This window comes from Lissotriton vulgaris, chromosome 9 (genome assembly GCF_964263255.1).
Source record: "Lissotriton vulgaris chromosome 9, aLisVul1.2, whole genome shotgun sequence".
Classification (NCBI taxonomy): domain Eukaryota; kingdom Metazoa; phylum Chordata; class Amphibia; order Caudata; family Salamandridae; genus Lissotriton; species Lissotriton vulgaris.
The window spans coordinates 248944534-248969180 of NC_141697.1; the positions used below are offsets into that span (position 1 = coordinate 248944534).

The 24647-nt window shown below is 48.8% G+C and overlaps 1 protein-coding gene across 16 annotated transcripts in view; it reads right to left on the reverse strand.

The window, feature by feature from the left end:
• Positions 1–24647, reverse strand: part of KTN1 (kinectin 1) — a 467921-nt gene that overhangs the window by 23838 nt on the left and 419436 nt on the right. For all 16 annotated transcript variants that reach the window (XM_086937462.1, XM_086937458.1, XM_086937457.1 and 13 more), the window contains one exon: positions 19621–19716. In XM_086937462.1, the coding sequence (XP_086793588.1) occupies positions 19621–19716 (96 nt within the window). The remainder of the gene's footprint in view (positions 1–19620; positions 19717–24647) is intronic.

Below are 24647 nucleotides of genomic sequence, written 5' to 3' on the forward strand. Positions count from 1 at the left end.
GAGGCCAAACTACGTCAAAGAGAAGCCATGCTGATTCTGAAATTTAATACGACCACACAAGGCTTGAATGAAATGTCTGAACTATATAGTCTGAGTGCACCAACAATTGTCTGTCATCAATCAGCCTCGTGTAATCAAACCTCCTTTTATCAAATATGCACCCCCTGGCATCCGATCATCCAATCCGGTAACTTGTCATTTCTTAATGCATTGATTACTATACTGTCTGTGAGTGCACCAGCAATTGGTTGTCATCAATCAGCCTCGTGTAGCTAAACCTCCCTTTATCACTTATGCACCCCCTGGCATCCGATCACACAATCCGGTAACTTGTCATTTCTTAATACATTGATTTAAACCCGGAATCTCGGCACCAGCGGAACATTCCAAAACTTCAATTCCCATGAATCAAACTGCACAAACTACAATTCCCATGAGGCATTGCGTATGAACCCGGAAACATCCCGGACTTAAAACAACACGACCCGGTTGAACCAGCATCGCGTTACCAGTCAACCGCGACCCAGCCTGGAGGAGGAAGACGCACAACCTCAGGTAACCAAACATCGCAGAGAGTTTAGATTAGCAGGTCCCGCGTGCCGTTAAGCAACTACCCTTTGACGCATGCAGAGCGGTGCCGATCATGAATAACTAGGTACCGCCATTAATCTAAGCCAGTGTTTCTTTTGACCCGCCTAGGCAACGCCGCCTTCTGTTGTGCACTTAACAAGGAGTTCTGAACAGTATACTGAGAACCGCCGTTTGTGTTTGTTATCCCTAGATTGAGTCTCGAGGCCAGTTCTCTGAAGAAAATCATACAAATAATGGACGGCCAGTCCGTTTGGATGCCTGCATAAAGTCTTGGATGGTAACACCTTCCAGTGAGTACCACAGACTCTAATCTCACCTTTAGTACGAGAGCATCTGATAGATTATGTCTGAAATAGAATTATTTTGATTTTTTCAGCTCATCTCCCCGTTCAAGCCACAGTGATTACACTGACAGGTAACATACTGAGTGCGTTTGGATGCTGAGTGAAAGTTGAGAGTCACTCTTCTGTTTTTAACTGACAGTGTTTTATTTATTTATTCCACAGATTGATTTTGTGTGGTCCTGAAGAGAATCCTATTAAATGCATTAGGATTCGAAACGCGTCGACCTATTAAGGTGTTTGTTGTTAGGTGGCACCACTGTTGTGGCCGGTTGGCCAGCATAGCGGCCAAACGTTTGATACAATTTGGAAAGTGTTAAGTTGGATTTAAAATTGATTGCTTCCCTTTTTTTTGGTGAATGTAAAACACTCTTTTTGGTTTGAACCCAACTGCTACTTGATTGTAAATAGGCTGAATTGTATATAGAAAAAAGGATAATTGTGTTTTCTCTTTGATAAACAGTTAAGAAAAACGCCACCAACTTCCACCGCCCCACTCCCATTAGATATGAATTAGTGATTACTGTTGTCTAATGTCCATGTTGTACGTTCATTGTCTAAGTGTTGTTCAAATATACTTGATTTATCATTTCCTGTGTCCACAATCCTGTTCCTCTTCCGTATTATGTACATTGTTGTAGATAGTTGAAAACAAAAATGCTGCTAGAATAAAATACTGCTAAAATATAAAAATAAATGAGTAACTTTTGACCAAAAAAAGATTAACAAAAAATAATACATTTTCATCAATTTGTTTTGACTGAAAGAGTGGTCATTCTTTGAAAGAGCAATCAGTAGCTCTTCAACAAAAAAACTCCAAAATCATTGCACAGTACTGGCAATTTGTTTAGTTTGTTTCTAAGTTGGGCGCAGCCTTACTGTGCTACACGCCAGACCCGTTTTGTTTCTTTAGTGAGAATGAGGGCACAGCGACAACCGCCGCTGTTGAATGGGACGCTTTCAAGGTGGTGATCCGCGGAGTCTGCATAGCTAATTGGGTGGGAGTGCGGAAGATGCTACTGCGTGAGATAGGCACTGCAGAGTAGAATCTTAGGAGAGCTGAGCGGAACCATTCTATTGACACGGAGACGTAAGAGGGGATCTTGAATTTGAGGGAAGCAGTGGCGGCGATTGTGGAACGTTTACGATGCTTTGACCATAGAGCCTATTTGGCCTGAGCACATGCTGAGAGAGACAAGGTGGGTACGTTATTGGCATGGCTGTCCAACCCCATCCCTAGGTGTGCCCCTGTGTTGGCGCAGACGTCCCCATCCGGGCAATTGGAATACACTCAGCGGCAAATAAAGGCTCGATTTCGTGACTACTATGCCGATTTGTATGGTAGCTAGCTACAGGCCGGGGACGCAGAGGTGCAGGCTTTTTTGGAGTATTTGGAGCTGCCTACCATTGACGTGGAGGAGGCAGACTATTGGCCGGGATATTACGCTTGCTGAGATACGGTGTGCTGTTAAACAGCTGGCCCGTAACAAGACTCCAGGACTTGATGGCCTACCCGTCGAGTTTTATTCGGCTTATATTGATATTCTTGCCCCGAGATTGCTATCGGTGTTTAAGGAAGCTAAACGACTGGGCGTGCTGCCATCCTCGACTAGGGAAGCCATTATCATTCCACTATTCCACTACTTAAGCCAGGGAAGGCCCCTATGGACCCCTCTGCGTATCGAACCTTATATATGCTCACCACTGACTATACAATTCTGAGTCATGTCCTGGCCACCCGGCTGCTTCCGCACATGCAGCGATTGGTTCATCCCGATCAGGCTGGCTTCATTCCTACTCGTAATTCTGCGGGTAGCATACACAGGCTGATATGCATTTTGAACAGAGACCATGGGGCTGACAACCAGGCGGTGGTCCTCTCAGTGGATATAGCAAAAGCATTTGATACCTTGGAGTGGCCCTACCTGTTCTCGGTTATGAGAGCCTTTGGGCTAGGAGAGGGATATGTCCGCTGGACTGAAATATTGTATTCGTCGGTGAGTGCCAGAGTGAGGGTGGGAGCGGTCATCTCCTCTTCATATACGGTGGGGCGAGGCACCCCTCTGGGATGCCCACTCTCCCTGCTATAATTTGCCCTGGCTATAGAGCCGTTGGCTATTTGTGCCCGGTTGGGACGAGCATTTCAGGACCTGCGCCCTAGGGGCAGGACGCACTTTATTTCATTATATGGGGATGACCTCTTGATGTTCTTAGAGAACGCCGGGGAAGCATTGAGGGGGGCCAACGCCCTCCTTCGCAGGTTCTGAGAAGTCTCTGGTTAGAGAGTCAATTGGGGGAAAACCTGCGTCTTTCCGGTGACCCGTACGCCTGACCCGCCCATGACTACACATGACATCGCGTGGGAGCCCTGTTGCCTCCCTTACCTAGGGACGCATATTTACCACAACCTGGATGATCTGCTCAACTGTAACATTGGGAGGGCTGTGAGGGGGATTAGGGGCAGCATGCAGTTCTGGGGAACGCTGTCGGTGGCGGGCCGGGTAGCACTCTTGAAGATGGTGGCACTTGCCCGACTGCTCTATTATTTTTGCACATTGCCGATATGGATACCTGCGGCCCTTTTCCGGCAGCTTCGCTCTATGATGAGCAGTTTTATTTGGGGAAATGGGAGGAGACGAGTGGCGTTGGATACACTGATGCGCCCCAGGGCGGAGGGGGGTCTCGCCGCCCCGGATTTCGAACTCTACTACCTGGCTGCGCGGTTCCAGGGCCTTACTCCGGCAGTGGCGCAGGAGTTTAGGCGGCCTGAACGAGAAGTTGAACCGGACGTGCCGCGGCACGTCCTGTCCTTTGTGGTATTACAACAAAAACTACATGCAGACTCGTTGTCAGTGGAGGAGAGCACACTGAGTCATTGCTGGAAACGGTACCATAGCAGGATTAGAGTGCCGCACCCTTATGCCCCAGAGATACCACTGGGTATGTGTACAGAACTTCCACATGGCGGCGATTGGTCGGCCCTGGCGGAGTGGGAAGCCCTCGGATTGCAAGTGGTGGGAGACTTGCATGGAGATGGTGTCTTGTTACCTTATGATGAGTTACAGGAGAGATTTGGACTCCCACGGGGTCACTACTTAATTCATGCTGCCCTGATTGCTGCCGTACAGAAATACTGGGGAACAGGCTTGTCAGAACCCACGGTGAGCCAACATGGCACGATGTCGGCGGGCACCTACAAAGTGGTCACTTGTTTATATGGCCGTATGCTTGAGGAAGGGTTGCAGCCACTACAGAGACTCCGTTCCCACTGGGAGGCAGACATGGATAGGGAAATTCCTGATTCGGCCTGGAAGCAAATAGTTAAGAGGGCATGGAAGGGCACTAGAAATGCTATATTTCAGTTAGTTGATTTCTTCATATTGCATAGGGCATACCTTACCCCGGAAAAGATCAATCAGTATTTTCATGTAGATGACGCACTGTGCCCCCGCTGTAGGTTGAGGGGGCGGGTCTTTTGCATATGTATTGGATTGCCCACAGTTGGGCACTTACTGGGAGGACCATTGCATTATTGGGTGAAATTACAGAACGACAGGTTAACTCAGACAAAGGAACCTGTATTTTACACAGGTTCCCCCACACTAGTAAGATGAAATTAACAAGTTTCTGGACTTGGGATTGGTGTTGACCAAAAGAGAGATTACGTCACACTGGAAGAACCCGGGGGCCCTAGTTTTACTAGATGGAGGGCTGCGCTGCTTAGATGGGCAGGGAGCGAGAGTGTGGTTCGCCTGCAGCAGGCTCAGAGATCCCACAATGACAAGGCATTGGAGGCGGCGCGGGCATGGGTGGCCATGGTTGAGGAGCTGCTGTCACCTGTGGCAGACTCCAGCTCGGAACTGAGCGCACCTGCTGGGAGTGGGGACTTGTACAGTAATTCCCCTATATCCACGATGGGGAGAAGCACGGAAAGGGGGGGCCCTGCGCCTCCACTATAGTCATAGTACTCCATATTGTAGTGTATCTAGTACCTGGATTGTGCTCAAGTGTTTGGACTTCTTGATCTGCTACGAAGGGTTGGTTTAATAGACACGCCGGTGAGTTGGGAGGGGTGAGGGAGGGCTGCGGGAGGGTGGTACAGGGTGACCTATTATTGATTTGGCTTTATGATGCAACATACGGTACTGGCTCAAATACCCTGGAGATTGAGTTGTATGCCTCACAAACGGAACCGATTGATTGCTTTTTTGTAACTTGGATTGGTCACCATGTACTATTGTTGTGGTAAGCAAATGATAAAAAATATTTAAAAATAAAATAAAATGGAAAAGTCTTTGGAAGTCACGGGATAGGTGACTCCTCCTTTGGATGGGCATCGGCTCCATCCTCAGATTATTTTTCACCATTAGGGAAGTGATGGAGCTGTACAAGAAGTAGTGATGTCCATGTGATTTGTATCTAATTATGATAATACTGGAACACATACAGGTAGCCAGGGATGCGGGTGGGCGTGTGCAACTCTGCAGCTCTACATGCCAAGAACAGATGCATACTGGTAAGAAGCATTTTCTGTTCGAGGCATATGAGCTGCAGATTACACACTGTGCATAGATTGTATAGCAGTACCCACCTTTAGCGGCGACCACCAGTATCCGTTGCAGTAGTTTGAAACAGAGTTTTTAGTACAGCCTGGCCCACAGTGGCTTGTTGTTTAGTTTGCACATCTACACAATAATGTTTTGTGAATGTGTGCAATGTAGACCATGTAGCTGCTTTGCATATATATCACCTAGCGGAATGTTCCCTAAGAATGCCATTGAAGCCCTTGTAGAATGGGCTTTTGGAGGAATTGTTAATGTACGTTTGGTTTCTGGTAACATATTTGTATGCATTTAATAATCCACCTAGCTATCCCTGATTTTGATATGGGGTTGCCTTTATGTGGTGGTGAAAAAGACACAAAAAGGTGTTTAGTTTTACGAAAAGTTTGTGTCCTTTCGATGTAGTACAGTAATGCTCTTTTGACGTCTAAGGTGCGTAGAGCTCTTTCTGCGACGGTTCGTGGTTGCGCGACAAAAACAGGTAGCTCAACAGATTGATTTAAATGAAATGGTGAAATGACTTTCAGAAGGAATTTAGGATTAGTGCGTAGAACCACTTTGTTATGATGTATTTGCAAAAAGGGTTCTTGAATGGTAAATGCTTGTAGTTCACTGACTCTTCTCAGAGAAGTAATAGCTACTAAGAAAGCCAGTTTCCAAGTTAGGATTTGCAATTCGCATTTATGTAACGGTTCAAAGGGTGGTCCTATTAACCGTGTAAGAATAATGTTTAAGTTCCACACTGGTGATGTGGCGTTCTGGGAGGGATTCTTTGGAGTCCTTCCATGAAAGCTTTTATAGCAGGTACTCTAAACGAAAAAGATCGATGTTGTCTATTTTGTAAATATGCTGCAATGGCAGCACACTGTAGTCTGATAGACATCTAAGCTAAATTACACTTTTGAAGGTGTAATAGGTATCCTATTATGTGTTGAATAGACACATCTAAAGGATGTATGTGGTTGTTTCAACAGTATATTACAAATCGTTTCCACTTAGCAGCATAACATGCTCTTGTAGTGGGACGTCTGGCTTCTTTAATAACGTTCATGCATTCTGGAGGAAGGTTGAGGTAACCAAACTATGACTTCAGGAGCCAGATCACTAGGTTGAGCTGAGCTGGGTCCGGGTTTCTGATCTCTCCATGGTTCTGTGCCAAGAGACGTGGAGATAGGCTTAGTTTTTGGTGTAGTGCCACAGATAGTTGCAGCAGTGTGGTGTACCACGGTTGTCTGACCCAAGTTGGAGCTACTAGAGTGAGTGTTAGGGAATGTTGCTGTAGCTTGCGTATCACTAACGGAAGTAGTGGGAGAGGAGGAAAAGCGTACGCACATTTTCCGGATCAGTTCATCCAGATCGCATTGCCTTTGGACAGCGGGTGTGATATCTGGCGGCGAAGTTTGGGCATTTTGCGTTTTCGTGGGTTGCGAAGAGGTCTATCTGAGGTTGTCTCCACATTTGAAAGAACGGTTGAAGAACTTGTGGATGAAGTTCCCACTCGTGGATCTGCTGTGTCTGTCGACTTAGCAGATCTGCCATGGTGTTTTGTACTCCTGAAACGTGTCGGGCTAAGAGGAAGATTTTTAGTGGTAGAGCCCATCTCCATATCTGCTGTGCTAACAGAGAGCTGCAGAGAGTGTGTTCCCCCTTGTTTGTTTATGTAGTACATGGCTGTCATATTGTCTGAGCGGACTAAGACAGCTTTGCCTGATACTTGTTTTTGGAATGCTTTTAGGGCTAGAAAAACAGCTAGTAACTCCAAGTGGTTGATGTGGAGTAACTTTTGTTGCGGTGTCCACCTGCCTTGCATGGTGTAATGCAGTAGGTGGGCTCCCCAGCCGGAGAGCGATGCGTCCGCTGTAAGGATTATCTGAGGAACTGGCTCTAGGAACGGTCGTCCCTTAGAAAGGTTTTTGGTGCTCCACCATTGCAGAGAGCGATGAGCCAGACTGTCTACCAACACTAGGTCTGTTAATTGACCACGAGCCTGGTTCCATTGGCGTGCTAGGCACTCCTGAAATGGACGCATTTGCAGTCTTGCGTGAGGTACTATAAATATGCAAGATGCCATCATTCCTATGAGCTGCATGAACACTCGAGCTGGAAGCGAGTGTTGCAGTTTGAATTTTGTTAGGAGAGTTTGTACACTTGTTATCCTGTTTGGAGAGGGATAGGCTAGTGTTAGTTGGGTGTTTATTGTAGCACCAAGATATTGTTGTATGTGTGAAGGTTGCAGATGTGACTTGGTGTGATTTACTGTGAATCCCAAGTCGTGAAGCAGTTGAATAGAAGCGTGAGTGCGTTGTACACACTCAATCAATCATGGCATTTGTATAGCACGCTACTCACCCAGGAGGGTCTCAAGGTGCTGGGGGAGAGTGGTCCGCTACTGCTCGAAAAGCCAGGTCTTGAGTAGTTTCCTGAAGGTGAGATGGTCCTGGGTTAGCCGAAGGTGGATGGGAGTTCCATGTCTTGGCTGCCAGGTATGAGAAGGATCTTCCTCCGGCGGTTGCTCTGCGGACGCGTGGAACGGCGGCGAGGGCGAGGCTGGTCGACCTTAGCTGGCGGGTGGGCGTGTAGAAGGTCAGGCGGTTGTTGAGGTACTTGGGGCCTTGGTCGTGGAGAGCCTTGTGTGCGTGGGTGAGGAGTCTGAACATGATCCTCTTGCTGACTGGGAGCTAGTGCAGGTCTCTCAGGTGGCCGGAGATGTGGCTGTGTTGGGGGATGTCCAGGATGAGTCGTGTAGAGGCGTTCTGGATGCGTTGGGAGTCTTTTCTGGAGTTTGGCTGAGGTTCCGGCGTAGAGGGAGTTTCGGTAGTCCAGTCGGCTGGTGATGAGTGCCTGGGTGACCGTCTTCCTGGTTTCGGTGGGGATCCATCGGAAGATCTTTCGAAGCATGCGCAGGGTGTTGAAGCACGATGCTGAGACGGCGTTTACTTGTCTGGTCATCGAGAGGGAGGAGTTCAGGATGAAGCCCAGGTTACGTGCGTGGTCCGTTGGCTTGGGTGCGGTGCCCAGGGCCGGAGGCCACCAGGAGTCGTCCCAGGCTGAGGGCGATGACCCAAGGATGAGGACTTCCATCTTGTCTGAGTTCAGTTTCAGGCGGCTGTTCTTCATCCACTCGGCGACGTCTCTCATCCCTTCTTGTAGGCTGGTTCCGGCGGTGGCTGGGTCATTGGTGAGGGAGAGGATCAGCTGGATGTCGTCGGCGTAGGAGATGATGTTGAGGTTGTGTTGGCGTGCGATGGCTGCGAGGGGGCTCATGTAGACGTTGAAGAAGGTGGGGCTGAATGATGATCCCTGTGGTACGCCGCAGATGACTTCTGTGGCCTCGGATCCGGCAAGGAACGAGATGATCCACTCCAGTGCCTTCTCTTGGATTCCGAAGTTGCTGAGGCGCTGCACTAGGGTGCGGTGGCAGACAGTGTTGAATGCTGCGGAGAGGTCCAGGAGGATGAGGGCCGCTGTTTCCCCGTTGTCGAGCAGGGACCTGATGTCGTCAGTGGCTGCGATGAGGGCGATCTCGGTGCTGTCGTTGGCTCGGAAGCAGGACTGCGAGTGGTCGAGAGATCCATTCGTCTCGAGGAAGGCGGCCAGCTGTCTGTTGATGGTCTTCTCGATGATTTTGGCCGGAAAAGAGAGGAGCAAGATGGGGCGGAAGTTCTTGAGGTCGGTGGGGTACGCTGTTGGTTTTTTCAGGAGGGCGCTGAGCTCGGCGTGCTTCCAGCTTTCCGGGAAGGTGGCGGTGTTGAAGGAGGCGTTGATGACGTCCCGGAGTTGGGGTGCGATGATGGAGTCGACCTTGTTGAAGACGTGGTGGGGGCAGGGGTCGGTTGGGGATCCGGAGTGGATGTGTTCATCGTGCGGGTGGTGTCTTCGGTGCTGACCAGAGTCTAGGCGCAGAGGGTGGTGGTGGGGGCATTGGTTCGTTGGTTGGGTGCGTGGTAGGTGCGCCAAAGCTGTTGTGTATTTCGGCGATCTTGGGGTGGAAGAACAAGACGAGTGAGCCGCAAAGGTCTTGCGAGGGAGCAATGTCGTCATTTCCTGCGATGGGGTTGGAGAGCTCTTTGACGATGCTGAAGAGTTCCTTGCTGTTGTGGGCGTTGTTGTCCAGTCGTTCTTTTAATGCTGTCTTCTTGGTGGTGCGGATCAGCTGGTGGTGCTTGCGGGTGGCGTGCTTCAGGACAGTCATGTTGTCTGGTCTGGTTGTTGCGCCAGGCTTTCTCGAGGGTGCAGCAGTTCTTCTTGGAGTCCTTAAGTTTGTCGGTGAACCAAGAGGCTTTCTTGCTGCCGTGTCCGTTGGGAGGGGTCTTCAGTGGTGCGAGGTCGTCTGCGCAGTTGGTGATCCACTGTGTGAGGTTGTTGGCTGCTTCGTTGGGGTTCGATGTGCTGGCGGGAGGGTTCTGGCTGAGGCAGGTGGTGAGCTGGTCGGCGGTAATCTTGTTCCAGTTCCTGCGAGGAATCTGTTGCGGGTGGTGATGGGTCGTGGTTCTTCTGAAGCTGAAGTGGACGCAGCTGTGGGCCGTCCAATGAAGTCCGGTGGAATGGCTGAAGGAGATGTACTTGCTGGAAGAGAAGACTGGGTCGAGCGTGTGGCCGGCGTAGTGGGTGGGGGTGTTCACCAGTTGCTTGAGTCTGAGGGTGGCGAGGTTGTCCAGCAGGGTGGTGGTGTTGTTGTCCTTGTTCTCCAGGTGGAAGTTGAGGTCCCCTAGGAGGATGTATTCAACGGAGGGGAAGGTGTGCGGGCTGACGAAGTCTGTGATGTCTTCGCTGAATTGTGTGCGTGGTCCCGGGGGTCTGTAGATGAGGGTGCCTCGGAGGGTGGTCTTGGGGTCGGTGTGTATCTGGAAGTGGAGGTGTTCGGCGGCGGTGAAAGTGTCGTCGGAGCTGGTCGTGATGCGGATGGTGTTCTTGTGTACGATGGCGATGCCTCCTCCCGTCTGTTTGACGCGGTCCCTCCGGGTGATCTTGTATCCATCCGGGATGGCGATGTTGGGCGCTGAGGAGGCGTTCATCCAGGTTTCAGTTAGGAAGGAGACGTCTGGTGATGTTGTGTCGAGCAGGTTCCAGAGCTCGATGGCGTGTCTGTGGACGGAGCGGGTGTTGAGCAGGATGCACTTGAGGTGGTTGCTGCTGGTGCTCGGTTTGGCGGGTGCGGTGCAGGTCCGGAGGCAGGTGAACGTGCAGGCTTGGCAGGCGAAGGGTCTGTGGGTGCAATTCGGGGTGGCTCGGTAGCACGCGGGGTTCCGTCCGGCATTGAGTGCGTGGAGGGTTGTGGCGTCGTAAGTTCGTCGGGTGCGCTGGCATCGACGAGGACCAGGGGTTCTGGCGCTGGGTGCGGTCCAGGCGTAGACGGGCTTGCCTTTGGCGCACAATCGCGCGGTCGCTCTGAGGGCATCATAAGTAAGGAGCCGAGAGGGAGGAGCAGATGGGTGGCGGGAGCAGGGCAGCGAATGGGCTGGAGGGGGCAGGGCCGTAGGGAGGCAGCGGTGGGAAAAGGAGACTGGAGGTGGGCGGCTCAGCGGTGGCTGGGTCGTCCGAGCGACAGAGAGCGGCAAAAACTGCGGTAAACAGAGAGGCAGGAAGCAGCAGTGCGTGGGGGCGACCTCGCCTGGTTACAGGCTTAGCGGTCTGTATGAGCTGGCTTTTATGAGCCAGTCGTCTAGGTATGGGAAGACGTGAATATGTTGTCTTCTTAAGTGTGCTGCTATTACTGCTAGGCATTTGGTAAACACCCTTGGCGCTGTTGTCACTCCGAATGGGAGCACTTTGAACTGGTAGTGCTGCCCGTCTAGCACAAATCTGAGATATTTTCTGTGCGCTGTGTGGATGGGAATGTGGAAGTAGTCGTTCTTGAGAGCTAGAGTAACAGGGAAGTCGTTTAGTATCAGAAGTGGAAGGACTTGCTGGAGTGTGACCATATGAAAATGATCCGACTGTATGTAAATGTTTAGCGGTCTGAGGTCTAGGATGGGTCTTAGAGATCCGTCCTTCTTTGGGATTAGAGAATATAGGGAGTATACTCCTTTGTTTTGCTGAAGCTTTGGGACTATTTCTATTGCATTTTTCTGCAGGAGGGATATTACTTCCTGTCTGAGCAGTGTTAAATGTTCTTGTGACATTGGATGCTGCTTGGTTGGTATGTTAAGAGGGGGTGGATGTTAGTTCCAGACAGTAACCGGATTGAATTATTTGAAGCACCCACCTGTCTGATGTGATGTTTTCCCAGGCTGGTGGGTATTGTTGTACTCTTCCCCAGACAGGAGTGGAATGGGACGGGGGAAGGGAAAGGGAGTCATTGGCCAGGGGTAGAGGCAGAGCGGGAGTTGTTTTTACCTTTGCCTTTGTTATTGTTACCCCTGTAACCTCCCTTTTGGTAGCCCTTATATATGTGGATTGTGTAGGGGCTTTGTACGAGGTAGGTGTGTCTGACTAGTATCCCCTGGTGGTACCTCCATAAGATGAGTGGCGAAACGAACGTCTGGGAGCCTGCGACTGCAGGGCTCCCATAGATTTGGCTGTATCTATCTTTTTTCATTTTTTCTAGTGATACATCTACATTGGGTCCGAATAAGTGTTACTCATCGAAGGGTTGATTAAGTATAGCGCTTTGGACTTCAGGTTTGAACCCCGATATGCGTAGCCAGGCATGTCTACGTAATAAAACACTGGTGTTAACTGCCCTGGAGGCGGTGTCCGCTGCATCAAGTGCACATCGAATAGAGGTGTTTGTAATATTTTTCCCTTCTTGAATAAGCTAATTTGCTCTATCTTTGTATTTATCAGGGAGGTGTTGCATAAGTGATTCTAATTCGTCATAATGTGCCCTGTCATATCTGGCCAATAATGCTTGTGTATTGGCAATACGCCACATGTTTGCTGCTTGAGACACAGTTCTTTTCCCTGATGCTTTAAGTAGCTTAGACTCTATCTGGTGGGGCAGCTTCACCTGATGTTTGCGAGTTTGCTCTCCTGCGTGCGTTGGAAAGTACAAGTGAGTCTAGTGGTACTGGACCTTTAATATATGGTGGGTCTGAAGGGGCAGCTTTATACTTTTTCTCTATTCAAGGGTTAATGACCCGAGTTCTGACTGGGTCCTTGAAGACTTCAGAGGCATGCTTAATCACTCCTTTAAGCATTGGTAAAATGGATGAGGACCTTCGTGCATTATCAAAGGTATCCATTAGGAAGTCTTCATCGACAGGGTCTGTATGCATGTCTACTCCATGATATTGCACGGCTCTGTGTTATTGATTAAAACCCATAGTGTCTTCTGGTGGGGAAGGCCTTAAGGGACATTTGGGACGTCTGGGGTGTTATAATCATCCCACGGGTCAGGTGAGCCTGGAGGAATAGATGGATCATCTATGTTAGCCCCTATATCATCAGAGCTATCATCCCTATTGTCATCGTCTGGTATGATAGAGGATGCAGGAGAATGTTGTGGCAGGGGAGCAGGTGGTGATGGTATATGTGGAGGAGGAGGGCAAGGAAGTCTTAAAGGCCAGGTAGCCATGTCCTTTTTCTTTGAATGAGGAGCTGGCGCTGGTGTATCCAGTGGTCGCTTTTTTGAAGCTAAAGTTAGCTGCCCAGTGATTGGGTCTTTAGCTAGAGTCTTTTGTGCAGGGTCTGGATGAAATAAGTCCTCTGCAGGAGGCCAATCTTTTGGTGCAGAGGGAGGCTTCGGCACCGAAGCGGTTTCTTTTGGTTTTGTGGCAATGTCCTTAACTGGAGAATATTTTTTCGGCTCGGATGAGTTTTTTGGCTCCGGGATATTTGGATCAGATGGTTTTTTCTGTTCCGGTGGTCTTTTTGAATCCGAAGCGGGTTTGCTTGGTTCCGATGCCGAAGTAGTAGCGGTAGGCTTCGGCGCTGGTGGTTTGGATGTCGATGGGGCCGGTGATGTTGTCTCGTTCGGTGCCGGTAGGTGTGTGACAGCGCTGTGGGAAGGCAGACTCAAGCCAGAGTCACCCGAAGGCTTAGTTAGCTTCTTAGCCAGTCCCGAAGGTGGGGCAGTAGAAGCAGTGCGTCGGTGTGCACCCGAGCCCAAGGGTGAGAGGGTGTGACCGTGGCCTTCTTTGGATGTGTCGAGGAAGGGTCGGGGTCGAAGGTCTTACTTACGACTCGCTGTGCTGGAGTGATGTCATCGACTTCTGAATCTTCTGCCTCTGAGTTGTCGACGTCCTGTTGTTCTGGGACGTCGACGCCTTCTTCAAAGATGTCTTCTGGAATCGGAGCTGAAGATCGAGCATTGTTCTCCTAGCTCTTCGGTCCCAGGTAGTCGTTTTGGAGCGGAAAGAGGCACAAGCTGAACAGTCTCTGGCCTCGTGCTCTGCGGAGAGGCAAAGGTTACACACTTCATGAAGGTCGGTGTGGGGAAACTTCGACCCACATTGAGGACACTTTTTAAATGGCGTCCTTTCCATGAGCTGGAGTCGAGGCCTAGTTAAGCCCAAAGGCAGTCTACGATGACCGGAATGGAAATCTTCGGTGTTGAAGAGTAGCGTCGACTGGGAAAGCATTCAAAACTGATTTTCTGTAAGTTGGTGAGGATAGCGCGCCAAAGGAAATAGGTTCCAACACAAAGCGCTGGAAACACATCCGAGCCCGGTGGCAGAAAAAAACAATCTGTGGATGGAGCCAATGCCCATGCGCAGTATCATCCAAAGGAGGAATCACCTATCCCATGACTTCCAAAGACTTTTCTACAACAAAACAAATTGCAAACATCCGGCCCAACACTAGGTGGCCATCTATGCACAGTGTGTAATCTGCAGCTTATATGCCTCGAACCGAGGACTTCTGGGTGGAGTTATCATTCATGAGCGAGTTGGTGCATTCTGCATAGCAGGTCCGCAAGATTGTTGTCCGTCCCCGGCAGATATTCTGTCAACAAACTAATGTGATGGAGGACAACCCAGTTCCATCTGGTCTCAGATAGGTGTGACTACTGGGAAGACCATGCCATTCCCCCTCCCACCCCCGTTTTGTAGATAATACATGACTGTCATATTGTCAGTTCAGACTAATACAACCTTGTGAAATAGATGGGGAAGGAGGGCTTTCATCCCGCAGACCTTGTATTGTGAGGTTGTGTAGGTGAGCACCCTAACCAGTCTCTGAAGTGTCTGTCAAAGTGAGTGGAGGTACAGGGTTCAAGAAAGGCCGCCCTTTCAACAGATTGTTGGGGTTCTACCATTGCAGAGAAAAGTGAGTTTGGGGGTCTATCAACACTAGATCCTGCTGATAAGCAGCAGCATCATCAGGAGGTGAGGGGCGAGCTAAGTAAAGATCTGGGTCATTGGGGTGTGTAACATAAGTGTCCCAAGGATAAGGGTCTTCTAATGGTTCTCCTATACCCCCAGTGAGTGAACCTTGAGGTGTACTGTCCAGAGGGTCCAGATGTGGAGAAGAAATAGGGGATGGTGGAGATGGTGATGCTGAAAGAGGTGGAGGAGGAGGTGACGGTGGTGGTGGAGGATGAAGTGTATGGCTGCTAGCCTTGTACTTTTCCTCTTTTTGAGAGGTATAGGGACGTCCAATTCTGCCTCAAAAGTTAACTGCCTCTTTGGTGTAGGAGAGGCTATAATTCACCCTGTGACTTCTTGAATGTGAATTTTTCTCAGTCCAATGTCCATTTTTTCAAGTAAAGACTGAACTGGTGACATGGAGAAGAGAATTGCTTCGAGGGTTTCAGCACAGTCGATGGCTTATGTCCAGCCCTGAAGGAGATGGTTGCTGCATCAGTCCCGAAGGCTTAGGGGAGACCGAAGAATGTGCTCGACCTGAGAAAGTCGAACTGGAGGGCTTCGCCTTGATCGAAGTTTTTGGTGCCAGGCATGACGGTGGGTCTTCCGAAGGATCTTTTCGGATCCAACTATGGTTAGATGGCAGTGGAAGGTCTTGTGACTTCTAAAAGTGTAAAGGTCAAGTGTTTGGAAGTCTTTTTGGTTTGAGCAAGGTCTAGGGCAACAGTTCTCATGCACTGCCCAAGTGGCAGAGAGTATTCCAGTTCCTCCTCCACATCGGAGCTGGAGATCTCTTCGATGGAGAATGCTCCTTTTTCCTCTTTAGCAGAATACTCTTCATAGGTGTGCTCCTCACTGAAGATGTCGGGAGTAAAGGCCTTGCTGCGGCAAGACATCTCCAGTCAAAGCCCCCTTCGATTGCGAAGTGTCTTTTTAGATCTGAAAGACTTGCAGGTGTGACAGTCAACCTCGCAGTGATTGGGCGAGAGGCAAAGGTTACACACCAGGTGTTGTTCGGTGTGTGGATATTTAGCGTGACACTGTGGGTGTTCGTTCCATCAGGAACACATCTTCTGTACTGACAGTGCAAGTGGAAGAGGAGGCCCAAGACAGTTGGTGCGTCGAAGGGCGATCGGCCCAAGTCCGACCTGACGAAGGTTTTTGAGCGGCCAAGGAATAGAAAAGGTGCGATCAAGACAGGGAAGGACCGAAGACTCATACCCAACGGAGTAAAACATGGAGGAGAGGCACACACGTACGAACCTGACGGCAGAGAGAAAACAATGTAACAAAGGAGTTGATGCCTATGCGCAATATCACTGAAAGGAGGAGCTCAACCTTGTGACTCAAAAGACTTTGTTGAAAAAATAAACAAGTTGCACAACTCCAACCCAACACTGGATGGCAGGAGTATGCAGAGCATGTGTATCTACAGCCACACATGTCATCGAACATAACATTACAGACTTCGGGCTGAAGGTCAGAAGCGGTCAACTGTCGCCACTCAATCTGCATGCATGAAGGCGGAGTTGTGACAGGTTTGGGTGGAGAACCCTCCCCTGCTGCTGCGACAGGAGATCCTCACGAAGGGGCAGCCTGATCGGTTGGCCGATGGACATGCTCAACAGCTTGGGATACCAGACTCTCCAAGCCCAGTCCGGAGCCACATGGATGACTTGGGCCTCGTTGTTCCTGATCTTCCTGAGAACTATGGGAAGGAGTGGTATTGGCGGAAAGGCATACAGAAGGACAGAGCTCCACTAGAGACGAAAAGCATCTCACAACGAAAGCCGTCTCGGAGACTCCAGTGCACAGAACTGCTGACGTTGCGCACTCTCGGTGGTGGCAGACAGATCTAACCCAGGCTCTCTCCACTGCTGAAAGACCATGCACCACCTCTTGTTGGAGACGCCACTCGTGATCGGCTAGGCATCATCGACTGTCCGCTTTGGTGTTCAGAAAGTTCGCCAGGTGTTGAACCACCATGGATATGCCCTGACATTTTAGCCCTGTCCAGAGGCGCAAGGCCTTTTGACAGAGTCCACAATCTGCCCTGCTGTTTGCTGTACCACATGGTGGTGGTTTTGTACATGAAAATTTGTAATAGCCTTTCCTGGATGGAGGGTAGAAAGGCTTTTAATGCCAACTGGATCGCTCGGCGCTCCAACAGGGTGAAGTGGAGTATACATTCTGCCAGAGATCAGAGTCCTCCGATCTCCAGATGGCCACCCCAGCCCTGGAGTGCTGAGTCTGTCAGTAGAGGATCTTGCTATATGCCGATGATGTCTCTTATACTCGGAGAAGATGAAGTTGAGTTTGGCACGGGTGGGGGTGATCTTTAGGATAGACTGTGAATATTTAGGACTAGGCATTAACTCCTCATATTCCCTATGGGAAGTTGATAGGTCAGGGGTGATGTCTCCATTCCACTCAGGGTGGTGTAAAATCACTTTAGATACCAGAGTATATGGATATCGAGGGATTGAAAGTGGATGCCACCCATTGGAGGGAACTCCCACTCTTGTGAATGGGTAGAGCGGCACACTAAGATAATCGCTCTTCCTAGACTAACATACGTTTTGCAGAATAGTCCACACCCGTACCAGGGGAGTTTTTCTGTGAAATCGATGGTTGTGTGCGGATCTTGCTGGGGATGCGTGGACTGAAATGTGTGGCACTCCTCACCCTCTATCGGTCCATGTATGATGGTAGAATAGCCCTGCCAGACGTCCTCAGAGGGCCCAAGATCCCGCTGTGGCTGGGTATGAGGTTAGGCAAGGTTTAGACCCTGCGGGGATTTAGTAAATGGAATCTCATCAACCTCTCTACGCTACAAAATGTATGGGATGCAAATGGAATGGTGCAGTTTGCTCATCTTAGAGAAAATATGACATGGCACACATACAACTTTCTAAATACTATTAACTGCGGCACGCCCTGAGGGAGAGAATCGCTTCAGATGAGTAAATGATGGAGGAGTCTCTACAGGAGAGACGGGTCCTGGATGGCCATATGACGACAAAAGCAATCTCCCTTACGCATATAACACTCATGAACAACACACAGGAGTTAACGCGCCTCAGGGCATACTGGCAGACAGATGAGGGGGAGCTGGAGGATGATGAGTGAATGGAAGAATTGCAGTTTCCTATGCAAGTCGCCATACAGGCGAGATTCCGTCTGATCCAGTTTAAGACCCTTCACAGGATAGATTATACGAGGATCATCTTACATAGGATTGGTAGAGTGGCAGATGATGCATGCCTGTGGTCTGCTGGTCAGAGGGCGTCCTTCTTACACACGTTGCAGGAGTGCGCCAGGATAGGAGTTTTGGGAGGGGTTGAAATCTCAGATAGAGACAGCTATTGATGTGCCTACTATGAGGCAAGCTCTGTTGATATTGATGGGGCGGGGAACCGCTGATCTTACATCTCATCAGTAGATCCTGGGGAACCTGGGTTTTCTATATGTGAAGGTGATGAGTCCACAAGTACAGGACTGAGTCCGGGAGATGGCCATTTGTTGTTTGCAAGATAAATAAGTCTATTACAGTCGGGTTGTCCAAAGAAATTTGAGAGATGGTGGTAGACAGGTAAGGGACAGAGGGATCTATGTCTTGGAGATTTGGAACTGACTAGCCCTGAACTTCTGTAGTCCTATCAGACTTTGACATTCAACTGTATTCGTAGGGTTGAGCTACCTGTTGGTTTGGGGGTGGATGCCTAAGGGGGGAGTTAAGTAAGACTGCAATGTTTTTCGTGTTTTGTTGAGTAAGTATATATTTAAAAAAATCAATAACATTTTAATTTAAAAGAGGATACAAATACAAAAATAATGGACTTGATTTCATGGGTCATGGCTCACTTTAGCTACCTCTATCATTTACCCTCATTTAGAAATGCTAGAATCTTCCCAATCAAGTTGGCGTGAGTGTGTAATTGCAGAAGGCTAGTTGACATGTCGTCCCCATAAACACAGAAGAACTTAAATGTGTGCCTTAAAGGGCTTTACTTTAACCCCTGCAAGTGATTTTGTGGCTGAGTTGCTGTCTGCTAGTATGATGAATGAGTATTTCAAGCACCCATCTGCAGCTTCCACAGCACTTATCTCTTGTCTGAGGATATCACTGCACAGCAGCCACTCCAACAGCCAATCCGACTTGTGCCAATCCTGATACTGCCAATATGTGATCAGAGGTAGAAGCACATCACTATTTCCACTAAAGCGGTTTGGTTAGCTCTTGTTGCTAGTATTTCTAGCTAGCATCTATAAAATACTGAGACCAGGTCTGGCAATGCAAGTATCCTCCACAATCACCTTGAACACCTGCCACTCAATCTTTCCAACTGCAGAACTCCTGTTTATGTTTAAGTAATGGTGCATCATATTCCTAACCATAGTTTCACAGCCGTAACTGAAGTGCCCTTTAGTGCGACCACCTGTGGGTGCCAGGTGGGTACAAAAGTCAGTGGTCTCCCCCACCTCAGTGCCAGCAACACAGGGATGTGATCTGAAAGAAACATATGTGGTATTCCAGATTCGTCCCCGGGGGCAAATTTGTCAATTAAACCAGATTTTTTTAATATGGTTTTCTTTTATGCATCATGAAGTAAAAGTACTATTCCATATCTGGATAACATTCTTTCCATACATGCAATATGTCAGCCAGTGTATGAAGGGTGAGTCAGATATTTGGTGTTATTCCTGGAAGCTAGGAAAAGGCATATCCAGCTGAACGTTGGCTAGAACGTTTAAATGGTCTCCATACACTTTCTGTATTTAGTCTGCTGCGACTTTCTGTGTGTACGCTAAAGGACAGTTTGCTTTAAAACATATAACTGAATTGGTTTAGGAAGAATGAGCAAAAAACATACTCACCACCAACTCAGACGAAACACCACTATTCTCTAAGACACTGGTGTCACCCGCTGTCTTCAAAATTTCAGACTGAATAACATCCAATGACTGCTGGGCCTGTGGGAAAACAAATTTTAAATGAGAACTGTAGACACGACAGGTGTACATGGATGGTAAAATGAAAAATTACACCCTTTATCAGTCATTGTATTCCTTTTTGGATACTCAAATATTTTCTCTCCTCAAAGTTGTTAGGTTCTTAGCACTCGCCTGAAAGTGGTCTACGACTGAATGTGACAGTCCTGCCCTTAACAGGCAGTTGTCGATGTAGGGAATAACTGGCATCACCGAACTCCGAAAAGAGGCCACAACCACTGCCATTATATATTTGAACACCCTAATAGCAGGCCGAGGAAGAGCAGGGGAAACTGAAAATGTTCCTGGCCACAACGAACAACAGATAACGTAAGTGAGATTCTATAATGAGTATATGGGAATACTCGTTCTGCAGGTCCAAGGACGTCATCCAGTCGCTCTGGTACAAGGAAGACAGGATCTGAGACTGCGTGAGCGCATTGAAATAGTTTTTCTGCAGGTAAGACATTTAGAGATGAAACGTCCAAGATCGGCTTAAGGCCCTTATCCTATTTTGTGGCAAGAAAATAGCGAGAGTAGCAATCCTACCCAATTGCTGAATCCCTCTTATTGGCATTCTAGAAAGTAAAACGCTCACATATTGCAACAGAAGCGACAGGTGTTCCACTGAGTTTCAATCTGAGTGGGGGGGGAGGGGGAGGAATTGGGGCAGAGAAGAATTGGCTGAGCAGAAAGACAGGGTAGGACATAACTATGCTGAAAAATTTGAAGGACCCAACTGTCAGATATGGTGGATCAGAAAGTGCCTATCATAGGGAGGCTAGTAAAAGAGAACATTTGCTTTCCTAATACCTCAATCCTCTTGATTATGGGGAAGGAATTACTGGTTGAAGTCTGAACAACCAGACTCTCTGCAGCAGGATGTTTAGTGAGAAAATGAGGATCACCAGGCATCGATCTGCGACATCTGGCCACCGGCCTATTCACTGGAGGGCAAGAACAGGGCTTTAAGCTGGTAGTCATTATGGTGTCATCGAGGTCTCATTGAAAGGGAGCAAGGGTTCAGAATTGCCTGGCCCAGGTTGTAGGCTTTTCCTAAGGACATTTGCCTTAACCTCAATAGAGGGCTGCTGTAGGTTTGTGACTGCAGCTAGTTATCGATTACCACGGCAAATGATGGGCTCTCTTCCGTTGGAGGTCCAAATGCGGAATTAACCCTGTATAGATAACTGTCTTCAGCTTAATGCGACCAAGACTGAGGTCCTGCTGTTTGGGAAAGATACCACCCTTTGGAATGCGCACTGGTGGCCGGACTCCCTAGGGACTATGCCTATACCTAAAACCTTAGCGAAGAACCTATGAGTTTGGATGGACTCCTCGCTTAGCTTTCAGACCCACACTAAGCAAGTGGCTGCCACATGTATGGGCTTGTTAAGAGGGCTTAACCCTCTTCTGAAGTTTTTTGAACCAGCAGTGCGACAGCTCATTGTTCAATCTACTATCCTGTCTCGACTGGACTACGCTAGTGTGTTATTCCTAGGGGCCAACAAAGCTGAGACTCAACGACTCCAACGAGTCCAGAATTTGGCAGCTAGGATGCTGGTGGGGCTTCCCCGCCGATGTTCGGTCCGATCTACCATCAAGGGACTACATTGGCTTCCAATTTCTGCCCGGATTCAGTTTAAGGCTCTGTGTCTGGGGTTTAAGATTGTCAAATTGGGAAGCCCAGAACTTCTATGCACTCTTCTGACACCATATATCCCTCACCAAAACCTACGTTCACTTGGACAACATCTAGTGACGGAACCACGGGTCAAACTCAGCCGCATCGGTGGCCGCTCATTTAGATACATGACGGCCAAGTTATGGAATTCCTTGCCGACCCACATCCGGGGAATGGAAGATGTGCTAGTTTTTAGGAAAGCAATTAAAACCCTCCTCTTCCCTTCAGTATAGCCCTGGTTGCTGTCTGGTGAGCCCTTTGGGGAGTTTTGTTCCAGTTAGATCTGTTAGCGCCGGGGTGCCTCTTTGCTGGGGCAGCGGTGCGCTTTAAAAAACATATAACATAACATATCAGGGGAAGCCTTTTGTAAGTCACGTAAACACTCATCATAATGGCTGCATTCACTCTAGTAGGGGCTTAGGATTTGAACCAGGCTGTAGGGTGACCAGCTGTTTAATAATTTCGTAGTGCAATACTGGTCGGGATCGTGCTGGTCAGTTTGTGGTCAGACATCGAACCAGCACCAAATCCTCTGCGGTCAGTTCTGCCACTTACAACGGAGGGATAGACCCAGGCCATGGAGATAGGGTTGAAGAGCCTGTAACAGATCTAAGAGTCATAGACAGATCTGATGGCCGTATACCAACTGGGGACCTCTACGGATCCTTGGAGGCCAAAGGCACACCAGCGATAGCCTGAAACGTACCAAATCTCTGCAGAATGGTCCCCTTCAATTTGCTGATGGCCTGGGAAATTCGAGGCACACTCGGATCAACTGGAAAATCTGCTCCACAACTGCAGATCTGGAAGAAGACCTAGCAACACCCTAAGACCTTCTCTTTGAATAGAGAGTGGCAGTATGGAATCAAGTCTGCTTCACTTGCTTAAGTCTGAATTTCAAAACTAGAGGACTTCCACTGCAAAGTTGACTTTTTGTGGGAATGAACTTGGGAGTAAGTCTGGGCACTCGACTTGGAGCAAGACTTATGTGATGCCTGCAACTTTTTGTGTTCAGCGATGTGAAGGTTTGCTTCTTAGTCTCAGATTGCCTTCAGGATCATGAGGGCAGACCTGTCGCATGACTGAGTCGTGACCTGAGCTCTAACACCAGACACACATCGTGCGAGTCAATGTCTGACATCTGTTTTCTACAGTTGCAGTATGGCTTGAAACCTGTAGTCTTTGGAAGGGACAATGTTCCCTAGCACACTGGATTTTCTTGTTTTGGGAGTCATTGGAAGGCACGGAAAGAGAGAAATTGACAAGTCACTTATCTTCAGTAACACCTTATCTGATAGAGACTATCCAGTCGCTGATTCCTTACCTTAGAATTATCCTCAGGCATCAGACTGGATCTGGAACTATTTCGTGACCAGTACCCCCATGCACCGGTAGGTGGCGCTGTTCGGCTACCCGTGGTGACATCGGCTTCCACGCCGAAAGGGACATGCGCAGTGCCTATATAGACACCACCCCAGAGTGCCGACTTCAGTTTCTTTTCACAACTTTCCATGCCAGGAGTGCGGAGCCACGAAAAACACTAACCAATGGTGTGGAAAACTAAGTCCCTGAAAGGGGAAAGTACTGCCCGGAGACACCCATTCGCAGAGCAGGGTCGACAAATCTGTGGCTAGATCGAGTCTCTACCAGATTAGGTGCTATGAAAGAAAGTAACTTGTTCATCTGATAGAGACTTCTAGACACAGATTCCTTACCTTAGAATAGATACCCAAGCAATACCTTCATGGAGGTGGATCTGCGAACAATTTTACACTAAAAAGGTCCTGCAGGACCGAATGGGGAAAATGCACAACCCTACGGACGTGACTGTCCATGCAGTAATACTTGGTAAATGTGTGCAGAGACACCCATGTTCCTGCAGGAAGATGTCGGGTACCAGAATTCCACGTGCTAACACACTGGCCACAGCCTTGGCTCTGGTGTAAGAAGCATGCAAGCTCTCTGGGGGTTGCTTCTCGGCCAATGCATAGCAGATTTTAATGCAGAGCACTATCTTTCAGGAGATGGCCTGCTTCTGCAAGCCCTTTCCCTTCTTTGCCTTAACATACTCTTTCAAGAATTAGTCATCTACCCAGAACTCTTTTATGCAGTCAAGATCGAAAGAAAACACTCTTTTTTGGTTACAGACAGTGAAGTTGCTCCTCTTCATTGGAGGGATGTGGTGGAGCATACAAAAAAGTAGGCAACATGATGGTGAAAGGGAGTGACAATTTTCGGCAGAAAGGAAGCTCTAGTGCGAAGAACTAGTTGGTCTGGTTAGATGTTCAGGTACGGAGGCTTGATGACAAAGCCAGAAGCTCCCTAACCCTCCGGGTATATGTTATTGCCACCAGGAAGTCTGTCTTGATGGTAAGGAGCCTGAGAGGACAATTGTGACATGGCTCAAAGGGAACGCACATCAGAAAAGTAAGGACTAGATTAAGGTCCCTCTGAGGCATGATGAAGGGCGAAGGTGGAAACGTGTTGCAAACCTTTCAAGAACCTTTTTACAACAGGGGATTTAAAGAGGGATGGCAGATCTGGCAACTGCAGAAAGGGTGAGATGGCAGAAAGATAGCCCTTTAGGGTGCCCAGAGCACAGCCCTGCTGGACAAGAGAAAGGATAAAGAGAAGGACCAAAGAGGGGAGCATAAAGAGGGTAAACCTATTTTTCTGCACACCACGCCACACATTTCCCCCAACGGCAGGCGTATACAGTCTTGGCAGAGGGATGCCTGGCTGCCACAATAAGATTGCAGACTTCGAGCATAAGGTTAAAAGTTATTAACTGCTGCTGTTCAATCTCCACACATGAAGGTGGAGCGGTGACAGGTTTGGGTGGAGACCCCTTCCCAGGTGCTGCGACAGAAGACCCTCCAAAAGGGGAAGCCTGATCAGTTCGCTGATGGACATGCTCAACAGCTCGGGATACCAGACTCGCCAAGCCCAGCCCGGAGCCACAAGGATGACTTGGGCACAGTTGTTCCTGATCTTCTTGGGAACTCTGGGCAGGAGTGGTATGGGAGGAAAGGCATACAGGATGCCTAAGCTGCACTCAAGATGAAAAGCATCTCAGAGCGACAGCCGCCTTGGAAACTTTAGTGCACAAAACTGCAGACATTGCGCATTCTCTGCGGTGTAGAACAGATCTAACCAAGGCTCTCCCAACTGCTGAGAGAAACCTTGTACCACCTCCTGTTGGAGACACTACTTGTGATCCACTAGGTAT